The sequence below is a fragment of the Lissotriton helveticus genome, chromosome 5_1 (assembly GCF_964261635.1).
Source record: "Lissotriton helveticus chromosome 5_1, aLisHel1.1, whole genome shotgun sequence".
NCBI classification, from domain to species: domain Eukaryota; kingdom Metazoa; phylum Chordata; class Amphibia; order Caudata; family Salamandridae; genus Lissotriton; species Lissotriton helveticus.
The window spans coordinates 908,817,684-908,839,850 of record NC_136065.1 but is presented as its reverse complement, the minus strand read 5'-3'; the positions used below and the strand labels follow the sequence as shown (position 1 = coordinate 908,839,850).

The 22,167-nt window shown below is 45.1% G+C and overlaps 1 protein-coding gene across 5 annotated transcripts in view; it reads left to right on the top strand.

Moving 5' to 3' along the window:
• The window catches only part of KCNMA1 (potassium calcium-activated channel subfamily M alpha 1), a 1,543,535-nt gene that overhangs the window by 346,609 nt on the left and 1,174,759 nt on the right, over positions 1-22,167 (top strand). For all 5 annotated transcript variants that reach the window (XM_078643370.1, XM_078643368.1, XM_078643365.1 and 2 more), the window contains exon 2: positions 19,394-19,561. In XM_078643370.1, coding sequence (XP_078499496.1) covers positions 19,394-19,561 — 168 coding nt within the window. The remainder of the gene's footprint in view (positions 1-19,393; positions 19,562-22,167) is intronic.

Sequence of the window (22,167 nt, the reverse complement as noted above, 5' to 3'; positions counted from 1 at the left end):
TTCCAAGCGTGTGGGGCCAGGTAGTGGAAGGAGCGCCCCCCTTGTCTAGTTCGTTTGATGGAAGGAACGGACATTAAAAACAAGGAGGCAGAGCGAAGAGCTCTGCTCGGTTTATACAAAACAAGACGCTTTTTAATATACCTGGGACCCAAGTCGTGAAGAGCCTTGTAAGTTAACGTCAAGCTCTTAAACAGCACCCTTTTGGCTATAGGGAGCCAGTGCAATTCCTTCAGCAAATTAGAGGCACTAGCTCTTCTAGGAAGACCATAGATAGCCCGAGCGGCTGAGTTTTGCACAACCTGAAGTCTCCTTACTAGATATTTAGGAAGACCTAGATAAAGGACGTTAACATAATCCATGCGAGACCCTACCAATGCTTGGACGATAACCCTGCGATGGTTCACGGAAATCAAAGGGAGGAATTTCCTGAGCATCCTCAGGATACCGAAGCATTTCCCAGCAAGACAGGCTATTTGGGGTCCGAAAGTCAGCTCGTTGTCGACAATAATGCCAAGATTTTTAGCCTTGGTACTAGCATTGGCAGGGGGAAAAAGGTCCTGGGGCCACCAACTTTTCCAGTTTGGTTCAGAGACACACCCGAAAAAAAGCAGCTCCGATTTGTCGGAGTTGCATTTCAGGCCGTGTCTCTTGAACCAATCAAAGACTGCTTCTAAGCAGCCTCTGATACGTGTCCCATCAAACATCTCATTCTTGTTCTGAGTGAACAAGAGCTGGGTGTCATCAGCGTAAGCCACGATCTGAGCGCCAAACGACTCCGCAACCTCTGCAAGGGGGGCCATAAAGATGTTGAAAAGCAGGGGACTAAGAATAGACCCCTGAGGGACCCCCACTTCCAGGGCTGACATAGCTGCGGAGTGAGGTGGCGCCCAGATCGTTTGCCGACGGCTGGCTAGAAATTACTTAAGCCAGTTCCACACCGTCCCCCTAAGACCACAATCCCAGAGTCGAATTAGGAGGGTATCATGGGGGACGGTGTCAAACGCCGCCGACAAATCTAACATAACCAACACAGCCTTGCCTCCCGAGTCTAAGACCTCTCTGATGGCGGTGGTGACTTCCAGCAATGCGGTCTCTGTGCTGTAATTCGCACGAAACCCAGATTGCGTACTGTGCAGCAAGTTGTTATTCTCGATGAAATCCGAGATAGATCGGTGCACATGTCTTTCCGCCACCTTCGCCAGAGCGGGGAGGAGAGAGATAGGCCTATAGTTGGCGTGTATGATGGGATCGAGAGTTGGTTTTTTAATTAATGGAAGAATAAGAGCACTCTTCCAGGCCTGTGGGACAATGCCAGAAGACAGTGAGGAATTCAGAATGGAGTTTATGGGACCATTTAGCGCAAAGGCTATTTTGTTAAGACAAGAGACCGGGCAAGGATCTAGAGGGGAGCCCGATTTCAAGCCTGTCAAGTAGTCTAATGAAGCGGCAGGGCTGAACTGCGGAAATTCCCCAAGAATGGGGTTAACAGAAAGAAGAGCGTCAGGGTCAACAACCCGAGACTGTTTAGAGTAAATGGCAAGGTCGGCTTGAATGCTAGTTATTTTATCAACAAAATAATGTGCCAGCTCATCTAGCCAAGACTTAGAATGACCCTGAACAGGAATGGCCAAGGATGGCGAAGTAAAGTCTCTAACAATTTTAAAAATCTCCTTACAAGAATTGTCCGAATCATCTATCCGACGTTCGAAATAAGATTTTTTTTCACTCCAAATCATTTTATGATAGGATCTTGTCAAATCTTTAAATTTTACTCTCTCACAAGGGTGGTAGTCTTTTCTCCAAATTCTTTCTGCTCTCTTACAATTTTGGCGAGCTTCTTTAAGCTTAGATGAGAACCAAGGAGCAGAAGCACGTTTATTTCCAGGTTTGACGGCTTTCTCGGGCACGAGATCCGCCAGTGTGGTTGTGAGCCATTCCGTATAAATGGATAGGTCAGTTTCCACATTACCGGACAAAGTGCAAGGTGACCGTGCCAAAGCTTGAAGTAACGTTTCACTAGATAACAGATGGAAAGGCCTAGACAGACGTTTAGCCGAAGTCACAGAGTTCAATCTGGCGGGAGAAATACTGGAAAGACTAAAGGTAATTAAGAAATGATCCGACCATAATACGGGTTGAGGGACAAGTGCATTAATCGTAACCGTGGAAAAAACTTGGTCCAAAATATGGCCCTTATTATGTGTGGAATCATGTATAAATGGAGTAAATCCTAAAGTTGCAGTAACCTCCATCAGTTTTATCGTGTCGGGATTCGCGACCTCGTCCATGTGTATGTTCAAATCGCCTAACAATAGACAATGTTTAGATTTAAGACATGGAACCGATAAAGCAACCTGTAACTCGTCCACAAAAGAGCCTAAAGGACCAGGGGCACGATATGCCAGAATACCAGTACAAGCATACTGAGGAGACAAATGAAGAGTGAAGCCAAGTGCCTCAGTGTTCTGAATATTATCTACCGGGAAGGTAGTGCAGCGCAATTGGTTGTTAACAATAATAGCTACACCGCCCCCACGCCCAGATGTTCTATCTCTCCTAATAATAGAGTAATTAGGTGGGATGGAGTTGGATAAGTCTGGGGCAGAGGAGTCACTCAGCCATGTCTCGGTAAGATAAAGGCAAGATATATCAGAGTTCTCAAGCAGATTCCATATATCTAAGGCATGGCATCCAAGAGAACGAGTGTTGAGAAGTAGACAAGTAAGAGTAGTCTCCGGATAAGGATGACTAGGTCTGTTATATAAAGGGGCTCGCCAGCCACAGACCTGACAACCTTTTCTTAATGCCCGATGGCCCGGAAACACCAAATGGCAGCGCCCTATCGGCGGGCGAAGATCGGAAAGGGTCTCGGACGAGTAGGAATAACACATTATTACAGCTAAAAATACAATAGTACCTGTAAAATGACCAAGTCTGCCAGCCGTCCTGCCCCGTCTGCTGCCGGAACGCTGACGGGCGCAGACGGGCAGGACTCTGGCACGACTCAGGCGCAGGGAAGGCGTCACCTTGCGCGTCCCCGCTGCGCGTTGAAAAAGTGGAGCTTTAAGTAGGCCGGCGGAAGTAATGAAAACCAGGCGCCACGACCCGCACCAATATGGCGGCGTCTGGCTTCGCTGGTTACACCAGTATGGCGCTCCCTCACCACCCCAGAACCGGGCCCGCCAAACAGCGGTGGAAGGGTAAGATTTTAACGTGCAAGTGAGGGGCAAATAAGCGCTAAGGCACACAAGAAGAATATTATTTTAAAATCACAAATTTAAAGTAGAAAATGCAACGTAGAAAATGCACGCTGTGCAAGCAGTTTAAAAAACACCGCGTTAGCGCCAAATCGCGCAGTCCTTAAGCGCAGAGTATACCGCCTAACCTTTCAGGCACCTATTGCCAGGGAAGGATCGTCGGGCAAGTTCCGCCTTAAGTAGGCCGGCGGAAGTAATGAAAACCAGGCGCCACGACCCGCACCAATATGGCGGCGTCTGGCTTCGCTGGTTACACCAGTATGGCGCTCCCTCACCACCCCAGAACCGGGCCCGCCAAACAGCGGTGGAAGGGTAAGATTTTAAATTGTTGACTTACCTCCAATTATCCATATTCTGTTTTTTACCAATCCCCATCCTGCCCCTCCCCCGCCCTTCTGCCCCACCAGAACTCCCTCCACGGGCCGTGGCTGAGTGACAGTCATGGGTGCCAATATGATGAGGCATAGTGACGGTGCTCAGCATGGCCTTATACCAGTGATGGGAGTGGCATTATGCTGGGCTCGATATTCAGCTGTACAACCCTGTCAATCATCATGGCCAGGACAATATATGAATGCCAGGCCACTATCTGATTGCCAGGCTAGTATCTGACTACTATGCCGATATCTGATTGCCAGGCCAATATCTAGCTGATAGGCCAATATCTGTAAATGTAGTGCTTATATAGCAGACAAATCACCCCCGAAGGGGTCTCAAGGCGCTGTACACATACCGCTGTGGAACCCTTCCTGGCCTTTCCCTGTGAAGTGCCCACTCCTGGGCACCCCCAAGGTGAAGCCAGGCATCCTGGCACTGTTGGGGCCGTTGTGGAGATAAAGCAAGCTATTGCCCAGAGTTGCAGCGTGGGACCCATGATTAGACTAGGCACCGAGGCGAGAATTATCAGGTCCGAGGAAATTGAGCCCAAGACCCACCGAGGCGGGAATTGAACCCTGGTCCTGGGCCAGACCTCTGCATCAGGGTCTGCCGCTCTAACCATTGAGCCACACTTCTCCACTCTGCATGCAGACAACTAGGCAAGTTAAACGAAGTTTGAAATTTCTTCAAATAGCTGCTGAAACTGAAGCGCTCATGTATTTGCTCTGCAATGCTGTTTTCAGATGGATATGTTGCTGTATTATAAAAGGCTGTAAAACATCATGGGTACTCATGTGAGTATGCAGGTCAAATACATGTGGAAAGAATCACTTGCAATTGTGATTTTCACAGTACATCAAACAATACGGATACATACTGATAAATTGAAGAAAACATAAATGTAGATATGTACCAACGAACTGATAAACAGATACACATAAACCAACAGCTCTAACTATAACCTAGGCCTCCTGGTTCTGCCGCAGCTATTTTCCCAAGAGCCCACATCTCACCCTTTGCTGTCACTACACGTTGAATTTATTTATTCAACAAAAATGCACTAAACCGTTGTTCAATTCATAAAATGATCCTAGAAGTCATACAGGAACTCTGTGGGATTAGCAACACAATAAGAAAACAAACAATATAAACGCAAATGCCTAACTAAACATGGACAAACTAACTTTTAGAACTAATGAAAGGCATGCTAGTGATTCATTTTGGCAATAGTCCAGAAACACAATGGGGCCATTCCTGTTAGGGTTATCCTTTGTATCTCTGTAGAGAGTTAATAAATGCATTTACAGTATGGCTAACAAACTTAAGGGCATGCATGCAGGAAATGGGTGCCTACATCAGCACGTTTTTAAGAATCTTCATAAGTGTCAGATGAACGTGCGTGAAATCGACAAAAGATTTCCAGGCCTAGGCTTGTTGCACCAAACTCAAAGAACAACAACAAGGAGCAAAGAGGGAATTCAGGACCTAGGTCACCCTCCACTCATCAAGTCACAATACCAATTATGACCTAGGTCACAGGCACTCTTCTCTTAAACTGTTTAGAAATTATATCCCACACGTTGCAGTCAATTACAACTACCTCCCCTCTTTTAATGATTATGGGGTAGGGGGTATATCAATCTCGTGCCCAACTTAAAAAAAGCATGTCCCTTTAAAACAGACAGATGTGAAACCATATACCACTGTGAAAAAAATGTGTGAAAGCGAGATGGCACCTCACGGGCGCACCACCAATGGGACACCTGGCAGGTACTCACCAGGATAGCCCTGTTATCATCATTGGTGCCATCAAGCTCAAAGAAAAGTGTCCAAATGAAAACAAATATGTGTTTACAAAAGTAAGTGCAGTGGAAAACACACAAATTAGTGTCACACAACATAAAACATACGCATACAGCACGGACACACAAACTTTATTCTTGTTCTTTCGTGCTGATTGCATAAATTAAAAAAGTGAATATGGATACTACTTATACAGCCATATTCCCCTTGCCAAATGGAAGGTGGAATATGGCTGTATAAGTAGTATCCATATTCACTTTTTTAATTTATGCAATCAGCACGAAAGAACAAGAATAAAGTTTGTGTGTCCGTGCTGTATGCGTATGTTTTATGTTGTGTGACACTAATTTGTGTGTTTTCCACTGCACTTACTTTTGTAAACACATATTTGTTTTCACTTGGACACTTTTCTTTGAGCTTGATGGCACCAATGATGATAACAGGGCTATCCTGGTGAGTACCTGCCAGGTGTCCCATTGGTGGTGCGCCCGTGAGGTGCCATCTCGCTTTCACACATTTTTTTCACAGTGGTATATGGTTTCACATCTGTCTGTTTTAAAGGGACATGCTTTTTTTAAGTTGGGCACGAGATTGATATACCCCCTACCCCATAATCATTAAAAGAGGGGAGGTAGTTGTAATTGACTGCAACGTGTGGGATATCATTTCTAAACAGTTTAAGAGAAGAGTGCCTGTGACCTAGGTCATAATTGGTATTGTGGCACCAAACTCAAAACCTGTGCATTGTCCAATTTGCAGATGCAAGGACTGGTGATATGTTCATTTGCACTGCTCACCTCTTTTTCCTTCACATACACCTTTTCGCCATGCCACCTTGTCTCCGTGAGAAGACATCCCTCATCCTACACCCATTGTAAAAATATGGAATTTAGGACACTTTTCCTTATTGCTCCAATGAGTAATCTTAATTTGTGTAGGTGTAACTTTAGAAGTGCAAATAATGTGGGCCATTGCAATCAATCTTTGTGAATACCTACGAAATAATGACTATCGTAATTAGCTAGCAAGTCTGAAAACCAGAGTACTCACCAGGATCTCTGAAATAGACCTAGACCCTGTTATCAGAATTGTCATAATCTCTTAATAGAAACAGAAGACAGCTCGAACACCCAGAGTCCTCCAGTCTGGTCCATTCCATGCCTTCTCGAAACAGAAACCAATCAGCATTGCTCTTATTTTCGTGTTACCTTTACTTTCCTGTCTCAGTTCGTAAACATTTTTAATTGCCTTGCAGTTTCTGAATTAGAATTCTCTATAATGTGGTTATTAGATATATTTACAAAGGCGACATTTTGTCCAATGTTTACTCTGAGCCCACCTCCCACCAGGATCCAAAACTCCATGCGAGGTTTTTGACTCTTGATCCTCACAGCAGCAGTCAGAATAAGGAGAAACAAAAGTGAGAGTGATTCCCATGACCTAGTTCATAACAATTTTGTTTTTATAATCAGGTTTTAAAGTTGTATTTTAAACTGTCTGTCTACCTTGAGTATGTAACCAGTGCAATATTACTGGTATTAACTAAAGTCATATTATTGTTTTTAACTTTTTTTACTGTGTAGAAGGCTTTTATGGTTTTAAATAACCGAATAAAGTAATTTTGACTGACTGACTCTTGATACAATACTCTGTAAAGGGTCTCCAGAAGAGGGCACAGTAAGCAGATGAAGCCTCCACAAAAAAGCTGCCTACTCAGCTCCGTCACAAGTGGAGTTAGAGGCCCCAGGCCCTGAGCTTTCCATGGCCCCACTGTTCATCAGCATTTATTTATAAATTTGAATTGCAAGCAAACTTGCAGTCTTCAATAGAAATAATGCGGCTTGTGAGGCCAAATAACTAGATTCCATCAGACACCATGTTTTCTCTTTCCCTAGACCCCAAACCAATCCCCAGGTGATGGACTAAGAAACCACCATTGCTTCACTATTTTCACAAAAGACACAGCCACCCAGAGAATTTCGCACACTCCTTGCCTCAAACAACATCACATTCAAGACTCATAAGAGCCTTATGTGCTCTCAGATGATTTCTAGTTTAGCACTTTGCCGGCCTGCTTGCATATGGGCCCCAGTCCATTATTGACACAACGATCTCTTGTTAAGACTGTCGCTCTCCTTTGCGAAAACCTTTGGGAAAACTCCCATAGTTGCCAATTTGACCCATCCGAAGTCTAAGCATGATGCCTCAATATCGCGTGATTGCGCAGTTTTTTTTTATTTTGAAGGGCAGTGTTGGTTGGGCTGTTGACCCCAAACTATCCCCTACTTTAACATTTCCAAGACTTTTAGTATTTGGAAGAACCAGGTCCAAAATTGCTTCACAGCTAGTAGAATAATCACTTACGTGCAGTGCGAAGCTACGGATATCAACGCCCCTGCTCGCACAAGCTGCTGAGATGCTCCAGTCTGCATCTGCCAAGCAAAAGTCCCCCATCAGCAGTAGCTCCCCTTTAACAGCTGCCTTGTGCATGATTTCAAAATAAATCCTCATCCTCAACCCTGAAATGGTGCTCTGTGCATCTCACCATTGACTCATTGGTGTGATACAACTGGCAAGCTTTAGAATAATGAAGCTCAGGGGTCAGTAATTCAAACACTTTTAACCGCATGCGTGCGGCGGCTTTTTTCGCGCTGTGCGGCTTTTTTTAAAAAGCCGCGTTACATGACAAGCTGAGCTCGTCATGAGCATGCGAGCGGCACAACTCATGACGAGCTCAGCTCGTCATGAGCATGGAAGGGGTTAATGTAATGATGAGTAAATAAAATGGAAGAAAGAATCTTATTCACTGTGATAGTTTCAGAGAGGTCGCTTATTGGCTGACATTTTATTAAAGTATCCCTGGCTTGGATTATGACATTGGTCTAAGACTTGTCTCCTGGGTATTGAGGGCAAAATTAAGATCCCCTTTGATCATTTGCATATTCACACCTCAAACTTGCGTTTTTTTGTACAGTGGCTTGTCTCTACCGAGAGCTGCAAAAGACAGGCTGAACAGTCACGGGGCTTGTTTCACTTCCACTCCCAGGGTCTTAGCTTCAAGGGGGGTGTTTGAGGTATTTTCTGGTAAATAGTTGGGTATTGATGCTTTCAGTCGGTTATGGTGTGCTTGTCGGGTTTCACCAGGAATGGTTACATACACACAGCAAAAATGCACACATTCTCTCTTTTGAAAGTCATCAAAAATGTTGGTTATTGTTTCAAACTATTGTGTTGTCCCTGACTTAGTACCTCTACCAATCCGTATTCGTCTGACTTTCCACTGCCCCTTTAGCCCTTCTCATGAGTCCTGCTTGTTGTATAATGTATTTTAAGATTTATGCCAGGGTGATTGTTGGAAAATCTGATTCTTACCCCCCCCATCTTACTGACCAAGCTACGCTCCTGCCGCTCTGTACTATGGTTGATGATTCCTGTCTTAGTTTTTTACCTCAAGACTGTGCGTAAAGGTACTCTATCAACAGTGCTGTGAGGCCACACCAGTCCATAACACACCCTATACAAGGCCTTACATTATAAAATAAAATATTAATATGACATACTTCAATGGAAGTAGCGCTTCAAACATATTTATGATTTTTTTTAGGTCTTGATGTAGGCACATTTTGTTTCCTCCCACCACAGCATACACCACAGGGTGCAGGATCAGACCACCTCAGCCATTGGCTTACATGACTGAGAATGATGGCATTATTCTGTGGCACAATGTGCAGATCTTTACAGTAAATGGTTCCCTCAAGTGCCAGGGACTACTGGTGCAATGTGTGCTTTTATGGAAAAAATATTTTCCTTTTAGGCAATGTTTGTTTTACTTGGTCAAAGGCCTGGCAGAAACCCAACACTGTGTGTCAAGCCTTTATAAGAAAACCAATCACAAAGAAAATAAGCACTGACGAAGCCAAGAAGTCAGTATCCCATATTAGACCTATTGGCTTTGCCAATGCTTGTTTAATCTGGATTCTGCTCTCACACCTGCCTGTCTTTACCATTCTGAAGCATGCATGCTTAGTTGGAAGGTGCATGTGGACAGAGAGCTGCTTATCCAGGTAGAGTTTGGTAAGAAGAGTGAGATTCTGAGCAGTGCTGCAGATTGATGTAGAGCCTACCCGTGTAATTACTAGGAAGAGCTTCAGGCAAGAGGAGTGAGTTCATCTTTTTGAGATGCCTTTCTTTAACTAAAAATGGTAGGTTGGGTACAGTACCGCCTCACTTTAACTTTTACTGGCTGCAAGACGTGAAACATAGGGGCTGATTACAAGTTTGGCATCCATCGGCCTACTGAACCTGTGGTGGCGGTCCATGGACTGTCAGACTGGTGGTCCGAATACAGTAATACAAATACAGCGGTGGGACCGCCACAGGTCCGCAACAACCGACGGGATCATGGATTTCGTGGCAGTGGTACAGCGGTGAGAGGCCCTAATATGCTGGTAGCACCGCCAAGCATAATAGGAGCTTCCTCACCACCGCGGTTTTCACTGAGGTGAGGCCACAATGAAAACTGTGGTGGTGAGCGAACAAATAAGGCCCTTTAGGGCCTCCTTTTTCCTCAGGGTCATGGCATGCCTGCCCCCATGTGCATTCCCTCCCTGTCCTGCAAGGCATGGACTACACAGTCCATGCCGTGCAGGAACAGTGTTTTGGCACTCCCATTGCAGTGCCTTTTTAATGGGCACCGCCGTGGGACTGCCAAAGCACCGCCATCCAGACATGAGGAAACTCTCAATCTAGCGGGCAGTGTCAGTATGGCTTTGGCAGTCGTGGAGTGGGACGCTGACGTGACGGCCATCGCCAAAGTCGTAATTAGGCCATTAGTAATCTGCACTTTCATCACCAGTGTCTTTGTCAACCTCCCGCTCTAGCAGCTTGAGCGGGGGAAGGGAGGATGCTACTGGACCCACAGAGCACTTTGTGCCAAACTGAGAAGAGCTTGTCACTGACAGAAAGCTCCTGCTCAGTTTGCTGGTGAAAGTTTGTGAGGTTTATGGAGGTCATAGTAATAGCACGCCATAGGCGCTGTAAAGTAGGACGATTCGGTAGCATGCCCAAAACAACCATGCTTGAGTTCCGAAAGTAAATGAGCAATGACCAAGCCCATAAATGTTAGTGTTATCCTGTGAAGTATGCTCACAGTCTAAGGGGACACTACAGGTAGGATATGCAGTTAGATGGCAATATGGGAGGTCTTTAAGGCGTGACAGCGACTGACCAAATAGTGATCACAGTAGGACCCTGGCGAGGGATGCTGGCAGAATATAGGAATGACTGCATGGGGACAGAGGTTCACTGTTGCCGCCCCCCCAGATTAGGAGTTTCATCCTGTCAAGGGCGTTCCCACGGCAGTGCCTTAAAAAATGGGACCTGCAACGCCAAAAACAGTTCCTGCATGGTATGGACTGCAAAGTCCATGCTGTGCAGTAATTGGGGTGCATGCACATGTGCCCCCCTGCATGCACCCCAGGGTGCAGAAGCACAAGGGGACACTTTGTTTCCTCTCTGCCTAGGTTTTCATGGCAGAGGAACTGCCATGAAAACCATGGTGGAGAGGAAAATCCTAATATGCTATGCGGGACTGCGACGGTTCCGCCAAGTATATTGATGCCTCCTGACTGCCGCAACACCTTCAGGGAAAGGCAATTCCCTGGTGGCTGTGGCGGGGCAATGGTGGTCTGACCACCCTAATCGGGTGGTTAGGAGGCCGCAACCACTGGACCCCCAGGTCTGATTATGACTTTGACAGTGTGGGAGCGGTGCCACCACACCCCAGCCCAGCTCCCACACCGTCAAAGTCCATCACCAGCCGCCAGATTACGAGTTTTCCTGTTTTCTGGTGAGTGGTCCCACGGTGGTGCTTTTGAAAAAGGCACTGCAAGGGGAGCACCGAATCCCGTCCTGCACAATATGGACTCTACAGTCCATGCCATGCGGGAAAAGGGTGCACAACATGTGCCCCAGCATGAATCCCCATGGGCTGGTGCACCACGGGGACCTGTAGGGCCTCCTTAGTTCCCTCATAAAAGCCTTTTCATGACGGGCTCACCGCCATTAAAAGACTGGCAGTGAGGAACTTGTAATATGCTTGGCTGTGCCGCAACGGCACCACTAGTATATAACTGCCTCACACCGGTACAACACCACCGAGGAACACCAGTTTCCCAGCGGTTGCAATTAGCCTGCAGTGGTCCGACTGCCAAACTTAAAACAGGGGGGTCGGACTGCCAGTGTGGCAGTAGCTGGAGGTCCTGTCGACTGCCAAACTTGTGATCATCCCCTAAGCAATTTTCGTGGATCAAAGGTTTGGTCTAATTTTAACAGATGTACGTCGTTACAACGCATGCCTTTACGACGCAAGTTTTACAACACAAGTCGTTACAACGACATGTGTTGGGGGGCGCTGGATAGTGAATAGTTTAATTTACTATTCCAACTCCAGTCCCCGTGGATAGTAGGGAAGGTGTTGGATAGTAAATTAAAACTATTCCCTATCCTAGAGCGCCACCCAGCTCAAGTCGTTGTAAAAGTTGTGTTGTAATGGTTGCGTCGTAAAGGTACGTCGTTGTAAAAGTTGCGTTGTAAACGCTGTTCCCCAATTTTAACTACTGACTTCTTATTTTGGAATTTGGGTGCTAATAACCTATGTGAGTGACAAGAGATCAATCTTGAAACTCTGGCAATCTTTACACAGACAGGTACAGGGTTTTCTTAGTTGACCCTACCTACTTACTGGACACATAAATACCTTGAGATAAGGGATGCAACATGAGGTGGATGACAGAAAAACAAATCACGGTCCTGAAGTTATTATTAACTGATCACAATTAATACCAATAGAAAGAAACTCTGAAACTGTACCACTCTTATGACAGTTTAACCTTTCACTGCCCCCTCTTTCTTTTTAATTAACACACATTCAGTGTCTACACAGGAGTAATAACGTTATACTTTTAGTTAATCTGTGATTATCTTTTGTAGTATTAATTGGAATAATTTCAGTGAGATCCACTAGCTGTTACAGACAAAGGGCCTGGTTTAGAGCTTGGCGGACTGATTACTTGTTACAAAAGTGACAAATATCCCCTCTGCATCATTACAAGTGCCATAGGATATAATCCAACTGAAAGACAGCCTTATATTTGTGATGTAGAAACTCGCCCACCATACTCTTATTCGGGAACTAAGTGTGACATTGAGACTTCTGCAGCAGGCGACTATCTCACACCTTTGTCGGGCATTACTCTACATACTACCATAAGACTGACGAAAAATAAAAATAAAAAAAAGAAGTTTGAATAATGTTGTTTTTCACAATAAGCTTCCTGCTAGATTTGCAATGCTCCATGGCCTTGGGCCTGTCACTCACAGGGGCTGGATGCACATGCTGGCCTCTAATTGTATTGTTAATTACAAGCATTTAGATTGTCAAGAGAGCCTCATTTAGTGGATTGTGGGTAATAATGCCTTCTCTTTTATAGAGGAAGGGGTGTAATTGGAAGTGCCAGGGGCTAAAGTATAGGGTTTGTCTTTTCCTCTGAGAATAGCCAGTAGCTGTATTTTTATCTTCCACCCCTTGTCCCACCTCCCTTTTGGTATCCGGTGCAAGTGAGACCTTTGTGTCTGTTGACAGAGATCCGAAGACTTTAATCTTCATGGTATAGGCTCTTCTCTCTGGCTGTTTCCTAGAATAGCCTAAACTCTCTCACGACTCGCGTTGTTCGGCTCTCCGTGTCTTCATCCCCAGTCTGTTTTGAAGTGCTTATTCTGTAGTCAACGACAAAGGACTCGTCATTACTTTTAATTGATATCGGCGCTTAATTTGCATAATAATAAGCGCAAGCGCCAATGGTTTTTCTTAGGAGCCCACCACTGGCACTGCCACAGCTGGGGTTGTGAAATACCAACGCTGCCCACTATTTTTTCGACATCATGCCTCCCTCTTACACAGCTGCGGCCCGTGCAGGTAAGAGCGGTGGAGCCAGGTGGGGTGGGGATTGTGACGGATGATGAGGGAAAATTAAATATTTGTTTAATTTTCCCTAATCATCGTTTGTCGAAATATGCCCCCCCCCCCCGCACCACCGCCCCACCGCTCTTACCTGCACGGGCCGCGGCTGCTCTTTCACCACACTACACCCCCTCTTTATCTTGCTCTTCCTCGACTTTTTCACACCTGCTTTCTCTCTTTGTCATTGTTCTACCCCGTGCCTTCCCCTTCTATCTGCCTTTCTCTCTCCTGCTCTGGATCAAAGTCTGAGGTTGAAAGCTAAGCGCTGGTCTCCAAAAATGAGTGCTGGTGGCCACCACCTGCAACTACTGGCACAAATGAAGCACTGGTTAATATCTGTAGTAAAATTGTACAAAGTTTCCATTCTCTGACAGACTCCAGCCCCTTAGATACACTTTCTCTATGAGCCAGTTACATGTGTCAAAGCAAGCACTATTGGAGGGATCTCAAACCTACCTCTCTGTGGGACCGCCCTCTTATTAAGGGTGGACCAATGCTGCATATTCTACCGTTTTTATTTTCACTTACATGCTGTCATGGGATTGCTATTGAAGGCAAACTTATCGGTGGAAACTCTGAAACATAGAATACAACAGTACAAAGAGCAGCAGTTATCATGTTGGGCAGTGTGATGTGCTGACCTACAACTTGTTGGTTGTCCAGACCGCATCTTTGAAAGTTAATAACACAATTACAATGTTGTTACATACATTCGGTTAACCCCAAGGTTATAGGTTCGAATCCTGATGTGTCCACTCTTCCGAGTTCTCTAAAATGAGAACCAACCTGTTGAGTAAAAATAAGCATCTGTTGTCTGTCAGAAGTGCAGAGACCTAGTGGGGACTGAATTGCATTCTGTTGATCCGCCTGTCATGTAATGTCTTGTTACTTTACTTGGGGAGAGGGGTGTAGCCTTGCGGCTAGGGCGGTCGACCTTGAGTCTGGGGAACCGGGTTCGAGTCTTGGCAACGACGCTCAACATCCTATGATTCTGGGCAAATCACATAGGGGCATATTATCAAGGGGGTTTATCTCCGCTTTTTTGGCTTTAAAAGCCAATAAAGCGGAGATAAAATTATCTCCCTATTACCTAGCTGTCGCTAACACCAGTTAGCGACAGCTAGTAGGAGATAGCGACCATCTTGGGCCCCACTTTGCATGTCAGTGATATTTATCACTAATGACATGCAAAGTGGGCACGCCAAGATGTTAGCGATTGGAAACAGTCGCTAACATCGCTATCTCCTATTACCAACTTTTGGAGATATTCGCGCTAAGCGCAAATATCTCCAAAAGCTGCAGTTCTTAGCCATGTTATCCAATGGGAGGTGGATAACATGGCTAAGAGCATTAGCTCGGTAATGCATGAATATCGCTGACTTTTCAGCGATATTCATGCATTGCGGCCGTTTTTTATCGCATTTGCGATAAACCTTGGTAATACCAAGGTTTATCTGCGATAAAAATCGCCGCAGCTCAGCTGTAAAATTTTGTCTCTAACCAAGCAATAGCGATAATTATCGCTATTGCTTGGTAATATGCCCCTTAATCTCCCCGTGCCTATCAAAAAAATTAATGTGTCCTTCTGTAATGAAACTGGTGCTCATGTAAAGCGCTCTGATACCCGATTCGGGTCTAGTTCGCACTATATAAAACTATTTTTTTTAAATATATCAGTAAAAAACATGCATCCCCACCACCGAACCTAGAATTAAAGCAGTTTAAATCATCAGAGCAGTGCGCAGATGTTGTGGTTAATCCAGCGGTTGAGACTGTGCTACCAGGGTGTTTGCAGTGCTTTGCATGTTCAAATTCAGTTCCCTGCATGAAGCAAGAACGTGTTCAGGGCTGGACTGGCTGGATGGGGCACGGAGAAAAACTCGATAAGCTCTGAACCAGGGTCAAGGCCAGACTGGGGACCCAAAAGCAACCCTAGCAAAAATGCTCAAACCAGTCCCTTTCCTTCAACAATCTCTCTTTCCATCCATCCGTTTTTTCTCTTTTAAAAAAAATGATTTTTATATAGTGCAACCTCGACCCGAATGTATTGGTGCACTTTACATGAGCAATAGTTACGTTACAAAAGGACTCAGCCGTGGCCCGTGCAGGTAGCAGCGGTGGGGCGGTGGGGCCATGTAATCGGGGATTCCGAGGGACAATGCAGAGGGAAAAAAATTAATTTTCCCTCTGCATCCTCCCTCGGAATCCCCCTTTACACGGCCCTACCGCTGTTACCTACATGGACTGCGGCTGCAAGGACACATTCATTATTTGGTAGGCGTGGGGAGATTAAGTGATTTGCCTAGAATCACAGGATGCTGAGCCGACGCCAAGGCCCAAACCGGTTCCCTGGCTCCAATGTCGACAGCTCTAGCTGTAAGGCTACATCTCTCTCCCTTTCTTTCCTCGATTTCTTTTGTTGTTTACTCTCTACCTTCCTCCTTTCTTCTTCTCTCTCTCTTGAAGCCTCCCTGTGTCTACTGCGATTAAACTCGGGCAACTAGGGAAAGTAACAGTGGCAGTGCCAGGGCCGGCTTTAGGGCAGTGCGACTGGGGCAGCCGTATTGGGCACTGACCTGTGGAGGGAGGTACTGTGACCACGGGGGGGGGGCGCTGGGTTTAGCAATATCTTATGATAGGAGAGATGAGGGGCACTTTTGCAGGTGGCAGGGAGAGAATCCAAGGAGGTGGTCATGGGACGTAGGGGCGCAAAAAGTGATTGTCGCACTGGGTGCCACTAGCGCTAAAGCCGGCCTGAGTGGCATTGAGGACGACCCCGGGCTTTCGAAGCTGCCCTCCAACCCACTGAGAAGATGGCCGGTGGAATAAAAGTCCTCTCTGACCTTGACCAGAATGTTGCTTTTATGGGTCGATAGACCGTGGCATCATCAGCTATCCAACATGGCAAACATCTGCGAAGGAACGTACACAATTGTTTTATAGACATTTGAATAACTTGCCTTCCAATTACTCGTGTAGATGGTTGACCTCACTCCTACACTCACCCAGTACAACGCTGGATTTAAAGGAGCGCACTTTCCAGGGCCGCTTTTAGCTGCCTGTCCATCACTCTCTGTAATCCTGCCTCTATTGAGACCCACCCTGCACACACAAAGGTTGGCAAACTTTTGCTGTCCTTGTAAGTGGAGAATACTGAGGACGCTTCCAACAGTTAATTGGGGAATTACTTTCCAGGGACATTTCTGCAGCATGACGCGCACTTAGGTGGAAACCCCTAAATAGACCATAAGAAATATTTACAGTGCTCACTTTTACAGGGTGGCATAGAGAGTGGCCAGGAGTGTTCCAGGCAAACAATAGACCTCCCACTGCCCAGTAATATAAACAAGCTCCACTTAAAAATATTGTAGGTGACGATCTCTTCAGCAGTTTTATGAAAAATGTAAACATTTGGACTTCTACATCCCAGCAAACTCTCTCAGAGTTACAGACACTGGCCAACCTTGGCGCCAAACTAAGGGGCATTCATCTCTACGCCTCCAGCTGTTATGACACCACATTTATAAACATTTGCACTCTGTGTATACTCTCCAAAAATAATTTTCTATTTAACACATGACTGATACCCAAGTTAGACCTGCAGGCCAGCACCTTTCCTTTGAAGGAGCCACAGGGCGAAAAATATTTTAGTCTAAAGGAAGCTCTAAATGCGCCTCTCATTGGACAGGGCTTCAATGACTGAGTAGTGTGAGACCACAGCCCAACCCTGATGTCATCCTTCGAGTCTCCGAAAGTGTGAAAGGACCAGGGCTGGACTGGCCGCAGTGGGCACTGGGTATTTTCCCGGTGGGCAGGAAGGGTGGGGCCTGGTTTTGGCCCGTGGGGGGCGGTTTTGTTACCAGGGGCCCGTTTTGAAGCAGTTCTGCAAAATCATCCTCCTGTAACAAAAGCGTCAGAAGTCCACCAGTAGCCCCTCCCTCTTTTCAGTAGTAGCACAACCCCCCCCCCCCCCTACCCTCCCAGCCAGGGTTGGTTTCTGTTCCCAGTCCAGCCGTGGAGAGGACCAACGGGTTCTGACAGTTGGTGAATGTGCTTAGCTAAGGAACTGCTGAGGCTAAGTAACCCTCCGAACGCCTCTAAATCGGAACTCCATTGCCCTAAATTAATGATACCGAACTACTGAATCAATGCAAGTTCGTGCCATATAAATGGGCTCCCCATTACATAATGCAGGTTATTCCTGAATTCTGTGCCACCCGGCATAAGACTTAACTGCATTGCAAAGAACTGCCTCTAAGCGGGGATTGAGGGGCCGGCCTATGAGTGTCCTCGTTCCTGGCAGATAGAAGATTTCAAGTCTTCTGCCCGCCATTTACATCAGAAGTACGATCATTAAGGCAAGGTGTTCCACAGGGCTCTATTTTGAGCCCTACTTTATTCAACTTGTATATGGAACCCATTGCCAAATTCGTGGAAGCCTATGGGGTGTAGATAGTGTCCTACGCTGATGACACCCAATTGGTGGTGACACTGTCCCAGCATCCTGAAGAGGCCGCAGCTAATTTTTCGGCCTGTCTTGGAATGCTTGCTGGCTGGATGAACAACAATTGCTTGCGTTTTAATGCTAGTAAAACCGAGCTTCTCGTGATGGGGAAAGCACCTTCCATCTGGTCCTCCGCGTGGTGGCCATCTGAATTAGGGCCTATTCCTCACCCCTCGGAGCATGTGAAAAACCTGGGGTTTAGATTAGATGTCAACCTGTCCCACTAACACCATACCAGAGGGGTTGCTGGCAAGTGCTATGGCATCTTAAAAAGCCTGCGAAAAATCTTGAATTTCTCCCCGCAACCAGCAGGAAAACTCTGATTCATACTCTTGTTGTGCCTCACTTAGACTACGGCAACTCATTGTATACGGGCCTGAGCAAAAAAGGACTGCACCGTTTACAATGTGTACAGAATGCGGCAGCTAGGCTGGCACTAAATCTCTCTAGGAAGTCCTCAAGTAGCCGCGCTCTGGCCACGGTTCACTGGCTTCCCATCCGTGAGTGCAGCACGTTTAAAACTATGTGTCTGGCCCATCGCATCGCGCAGGGTAAGGGGCCTGCATACCTCCAAAAATCACTGACCATGTATCGGCCAAAGCGACATCTGAGATCCCTGGGCAGCATACTTTTCCAAGATACCTCGTATCCACCTAGCTAGGATGGGTGGCCAATCATTTAAGTACCTAGCCAGTAAACAATGGAATTCGCTACCAATTGAACTCCGCGTGGAACCATCGGAGATGAGATTCAGAAATAAATTGAAAACATACCTTTTTTCAAAATAAGGTGCAGTGCCCCGACGCTCCGAACGTTACTTAATGCTCTGGAGATGGCTAGGTCCTTTTGTCTACACAGCGCGGGGACACACAGTTTTTTGTGTAACCAGGCGCTTTATAAACTTGTTATTATTATTACTATTATTATTATTATAGTGCCCTTGAGTTAATGTGTATTAAAGAGCTAACATCAGAGGTCTTTAAATGTAATGTATTTCTGAGCTGTCCACCCAGATTACCTTCCTTCCATTCTTTCATATAGATGTGTTCAGAGGTGCAAAGCTGTCCTCTTGTAATGAGAAACATTCAGCACAATCAATGCGAAAATACAGAGTGAATGGGGAGAGTTCCTTCCTTACTGTCACTGTTGACCCTGTTCTTGGAAATAAATTCTTCACCTCAAAGGGATGATTTCAATCCGATTACTCCAGGCCATTATGCAAACATTGTATGCTTTAAGTAATCATGTGTGTGTTGTTGTCCCCATTTGTGATTTTATATGAAGACTATCGCATACACAGGACTGGGTTTGATGTGTCTACATGTGGCATCACTGAAGTTAATGAAGCAGGATTTCTCTGAGGTTATACATTTTAGGATATATGTTCTCTCTATCACTAATACTGCTCAATCTATATTCTCTTGCTTGCAGGATGCCCAGAAAGTTACCAACACTGGGGTTAACCAGAACGATCCGGACTACAAGCCCACAGATGAGAAGGATGAGGTTGTACTTAATGCAGAAGTGGGCTGGATGACCTCTGTGAAAGACTGGGCGGGCGTGATGATATCGGCTCAGACCTTAACGGGGAGGGTCCTGGTAAGCCTTATTTTTCAATTCCATGCAATCAGTTTACCTGAAGGCAGGTTGCCTTTAAATAGTCGTTCAGTGGCACTGTTTGTAACTAAAGATGTCTGGAACATTTATTAAACCCTCCCTTGTGACTATGGATCAATACTTTTAAGTGTGGAGCATTCATATTTCATGTCCATCAAATGCTTATTGTTTCTGTCGATCTGGATGACATGTGATCCCGTGCCATCCATCTACCACTTAAATAGCTGCATAAGTGAGATCAGTACTGATGGTTGAGATAGCCCTGATGGGAACTATTCCACACACCTGGCACAGGCTGAATGTTTCGGGGACTTGTATTTTGATGTCTCCTCCGATACCCGGATCATCGTCAAAGACTGCGTACTCTAATTGGGAATACCGCTGATCGTCCTAAACAGATTCCTGGAAAAGTGGCAAAATAAATCCATTTCCCATTATCCAGCTAATATTGTGCATGGTTGGTTAACACATAATGTCATGCCATCTGTAATTAGGCTGGTTATGGAGTCGTCAATGGTACTGCAGTCATCATGTTATGATATCGGTTTGGATTTTGTAAATGAGTATAAATTTGATCACACGCGGTCCTTCTCCCTTACATGCACATCATCTGCCTGCATTCCTTTCTTATTTCAGGTTTCTTCGACTACGAACCGTGTCACACTGCAAAATATTATGTAACTTGTGCATCTGACAGTATGGGTGGGGGAGGTGTGTATGAATATCAGTTACTCAACAGAATAAATTGTGTTTACTAGCATATCACATTATCTCTCTGTGGCTAAACTTCAACATCTGCAATGTAAGGACGTTCCTGTACTGGCCTTATACCTTATTTATACAAATCCGTCTATAAATTTTCATACAAGGTGGTGAATACAAACAACATACTAAATTGATTCAAAACATTACAAAATTTATTTTTTCATTTTTTTCAATTCATATAAATACTGTTTTTCATTCAAAAAATCACAGAAGAAATAATTTCAATTCATATCACAAAATCTAGGAAAAAACAATTGAATTATAAATAAATACAGCACAGATAATATATAAAATTAATTAACCCTTGGTGACAAACATATCTCTCAACATACTCACGTGCTAACAATCATACCACACTCAACCTCATACTCAAATGGAGAAAGGAACTGAATAGACAAAAAGCAGAGTAACAAATGCTAGAATATTGGCCACCAGATGTACTATTTGGCCATCGCAGCAGGTCTACGCGCGTTTCGGCAGCACACGGCCGCCTTCATCAGGACCTTTTCCTCGTGATACAGTAAATACCAAGGGATCTGAAAAATATATATACAACAAATCACCATTTTGTCACCACCCAAAATAATTTGAACATCTTACAGCACTAATTTGTTCACTGTGTTACATGGACCAGAAGCTCATCAGCTAGACCACAAAACCATATATAATGCATGTAACTAATAAGGGATGCTAACATAGTCTGGGTTATCTAATCAAAAGACTGCAACAATACATAGATCAGAATGACAAAGTCATGTGGCAGTAAAACATATTCTCAATGGCTACCAACATGATGGGGGAAGGCCATAACCAGATGACCCTGTTGCTTAAAGGCAAAAAACCGGTAAGCTTACCAAAATTGCGCCAACAGCGATGGAGTCATGACAAGCCGGTTCTCGTGATTGTAATAGGGCGAGGTATTCTATTTTTCCTTAAGGTAGCTAAAAATAAAAAATTACTTGTTTTAGCCCAACAGACCCCTAAGTATAAAGCTAAACATAAGTCCTAAGGAGAGGGTCTGTATTTGTGGGACATCTATCCTTGAGTGAGTATACCTTTAGTAGTAGTTGAAGAAGCCCAGTGTCATAATCAATTCTTAGATGTTAGAGGTCATGGAGTAGCTTTCGACATGAGCGGTCAGCGGAAGATCAATTAAAATCATACCGTGATCTATACTAATGAAGAGATAAAAAATCCCATTAAGTTAACAGCCACGTACTGCTACAGTCAGCATTAGAGAGGAGGCATACACAGTGGGTTCTTACTTCAAGTCCCTGGAGAGAGGCACATGCTTTAGAAAGGTAACCCGTTATGGGTGAACTTGCCGTGATCTAAAATGGTAAAAACATTTGTCTAGGAGATCCAATAGAAATGACAAACACGTGTCGCTTAGGTCAGCATTTATGGAATAGGCCGAATGAGCGCTTACTTCAATTTATTTGAAGAATCCCATTCATAAGAGCGGCACAATCATGGGTAAAGTTGCTCCGTTTCCCACGTTTCTGAAATGGGGAGAAAAAGTATAGTTTTAAATATATACCAGTAGGGGACGTGCAGCGACTCACTCCACAGTTAGCCTAACCGTTCAACGGTGTTTAGTCATGTTTCAAAGTTAGATGTGGTAAAGGGCCCCCAGGGGTACTAGCGATTGGTAATTACCAGACCTTGTATTTTTTAGGAAGCACATTTCATAAACGACGTCCATGGCCATTTTCTAGTTCTATAGCGCTCTTGAAGCGTGTTGCCTTGCTTGCGCTATTTTGTACATACAATGGCGTCTAATGGGCAGAAATAGTCTAGAGTATGTAACTAAAGTCCCACCA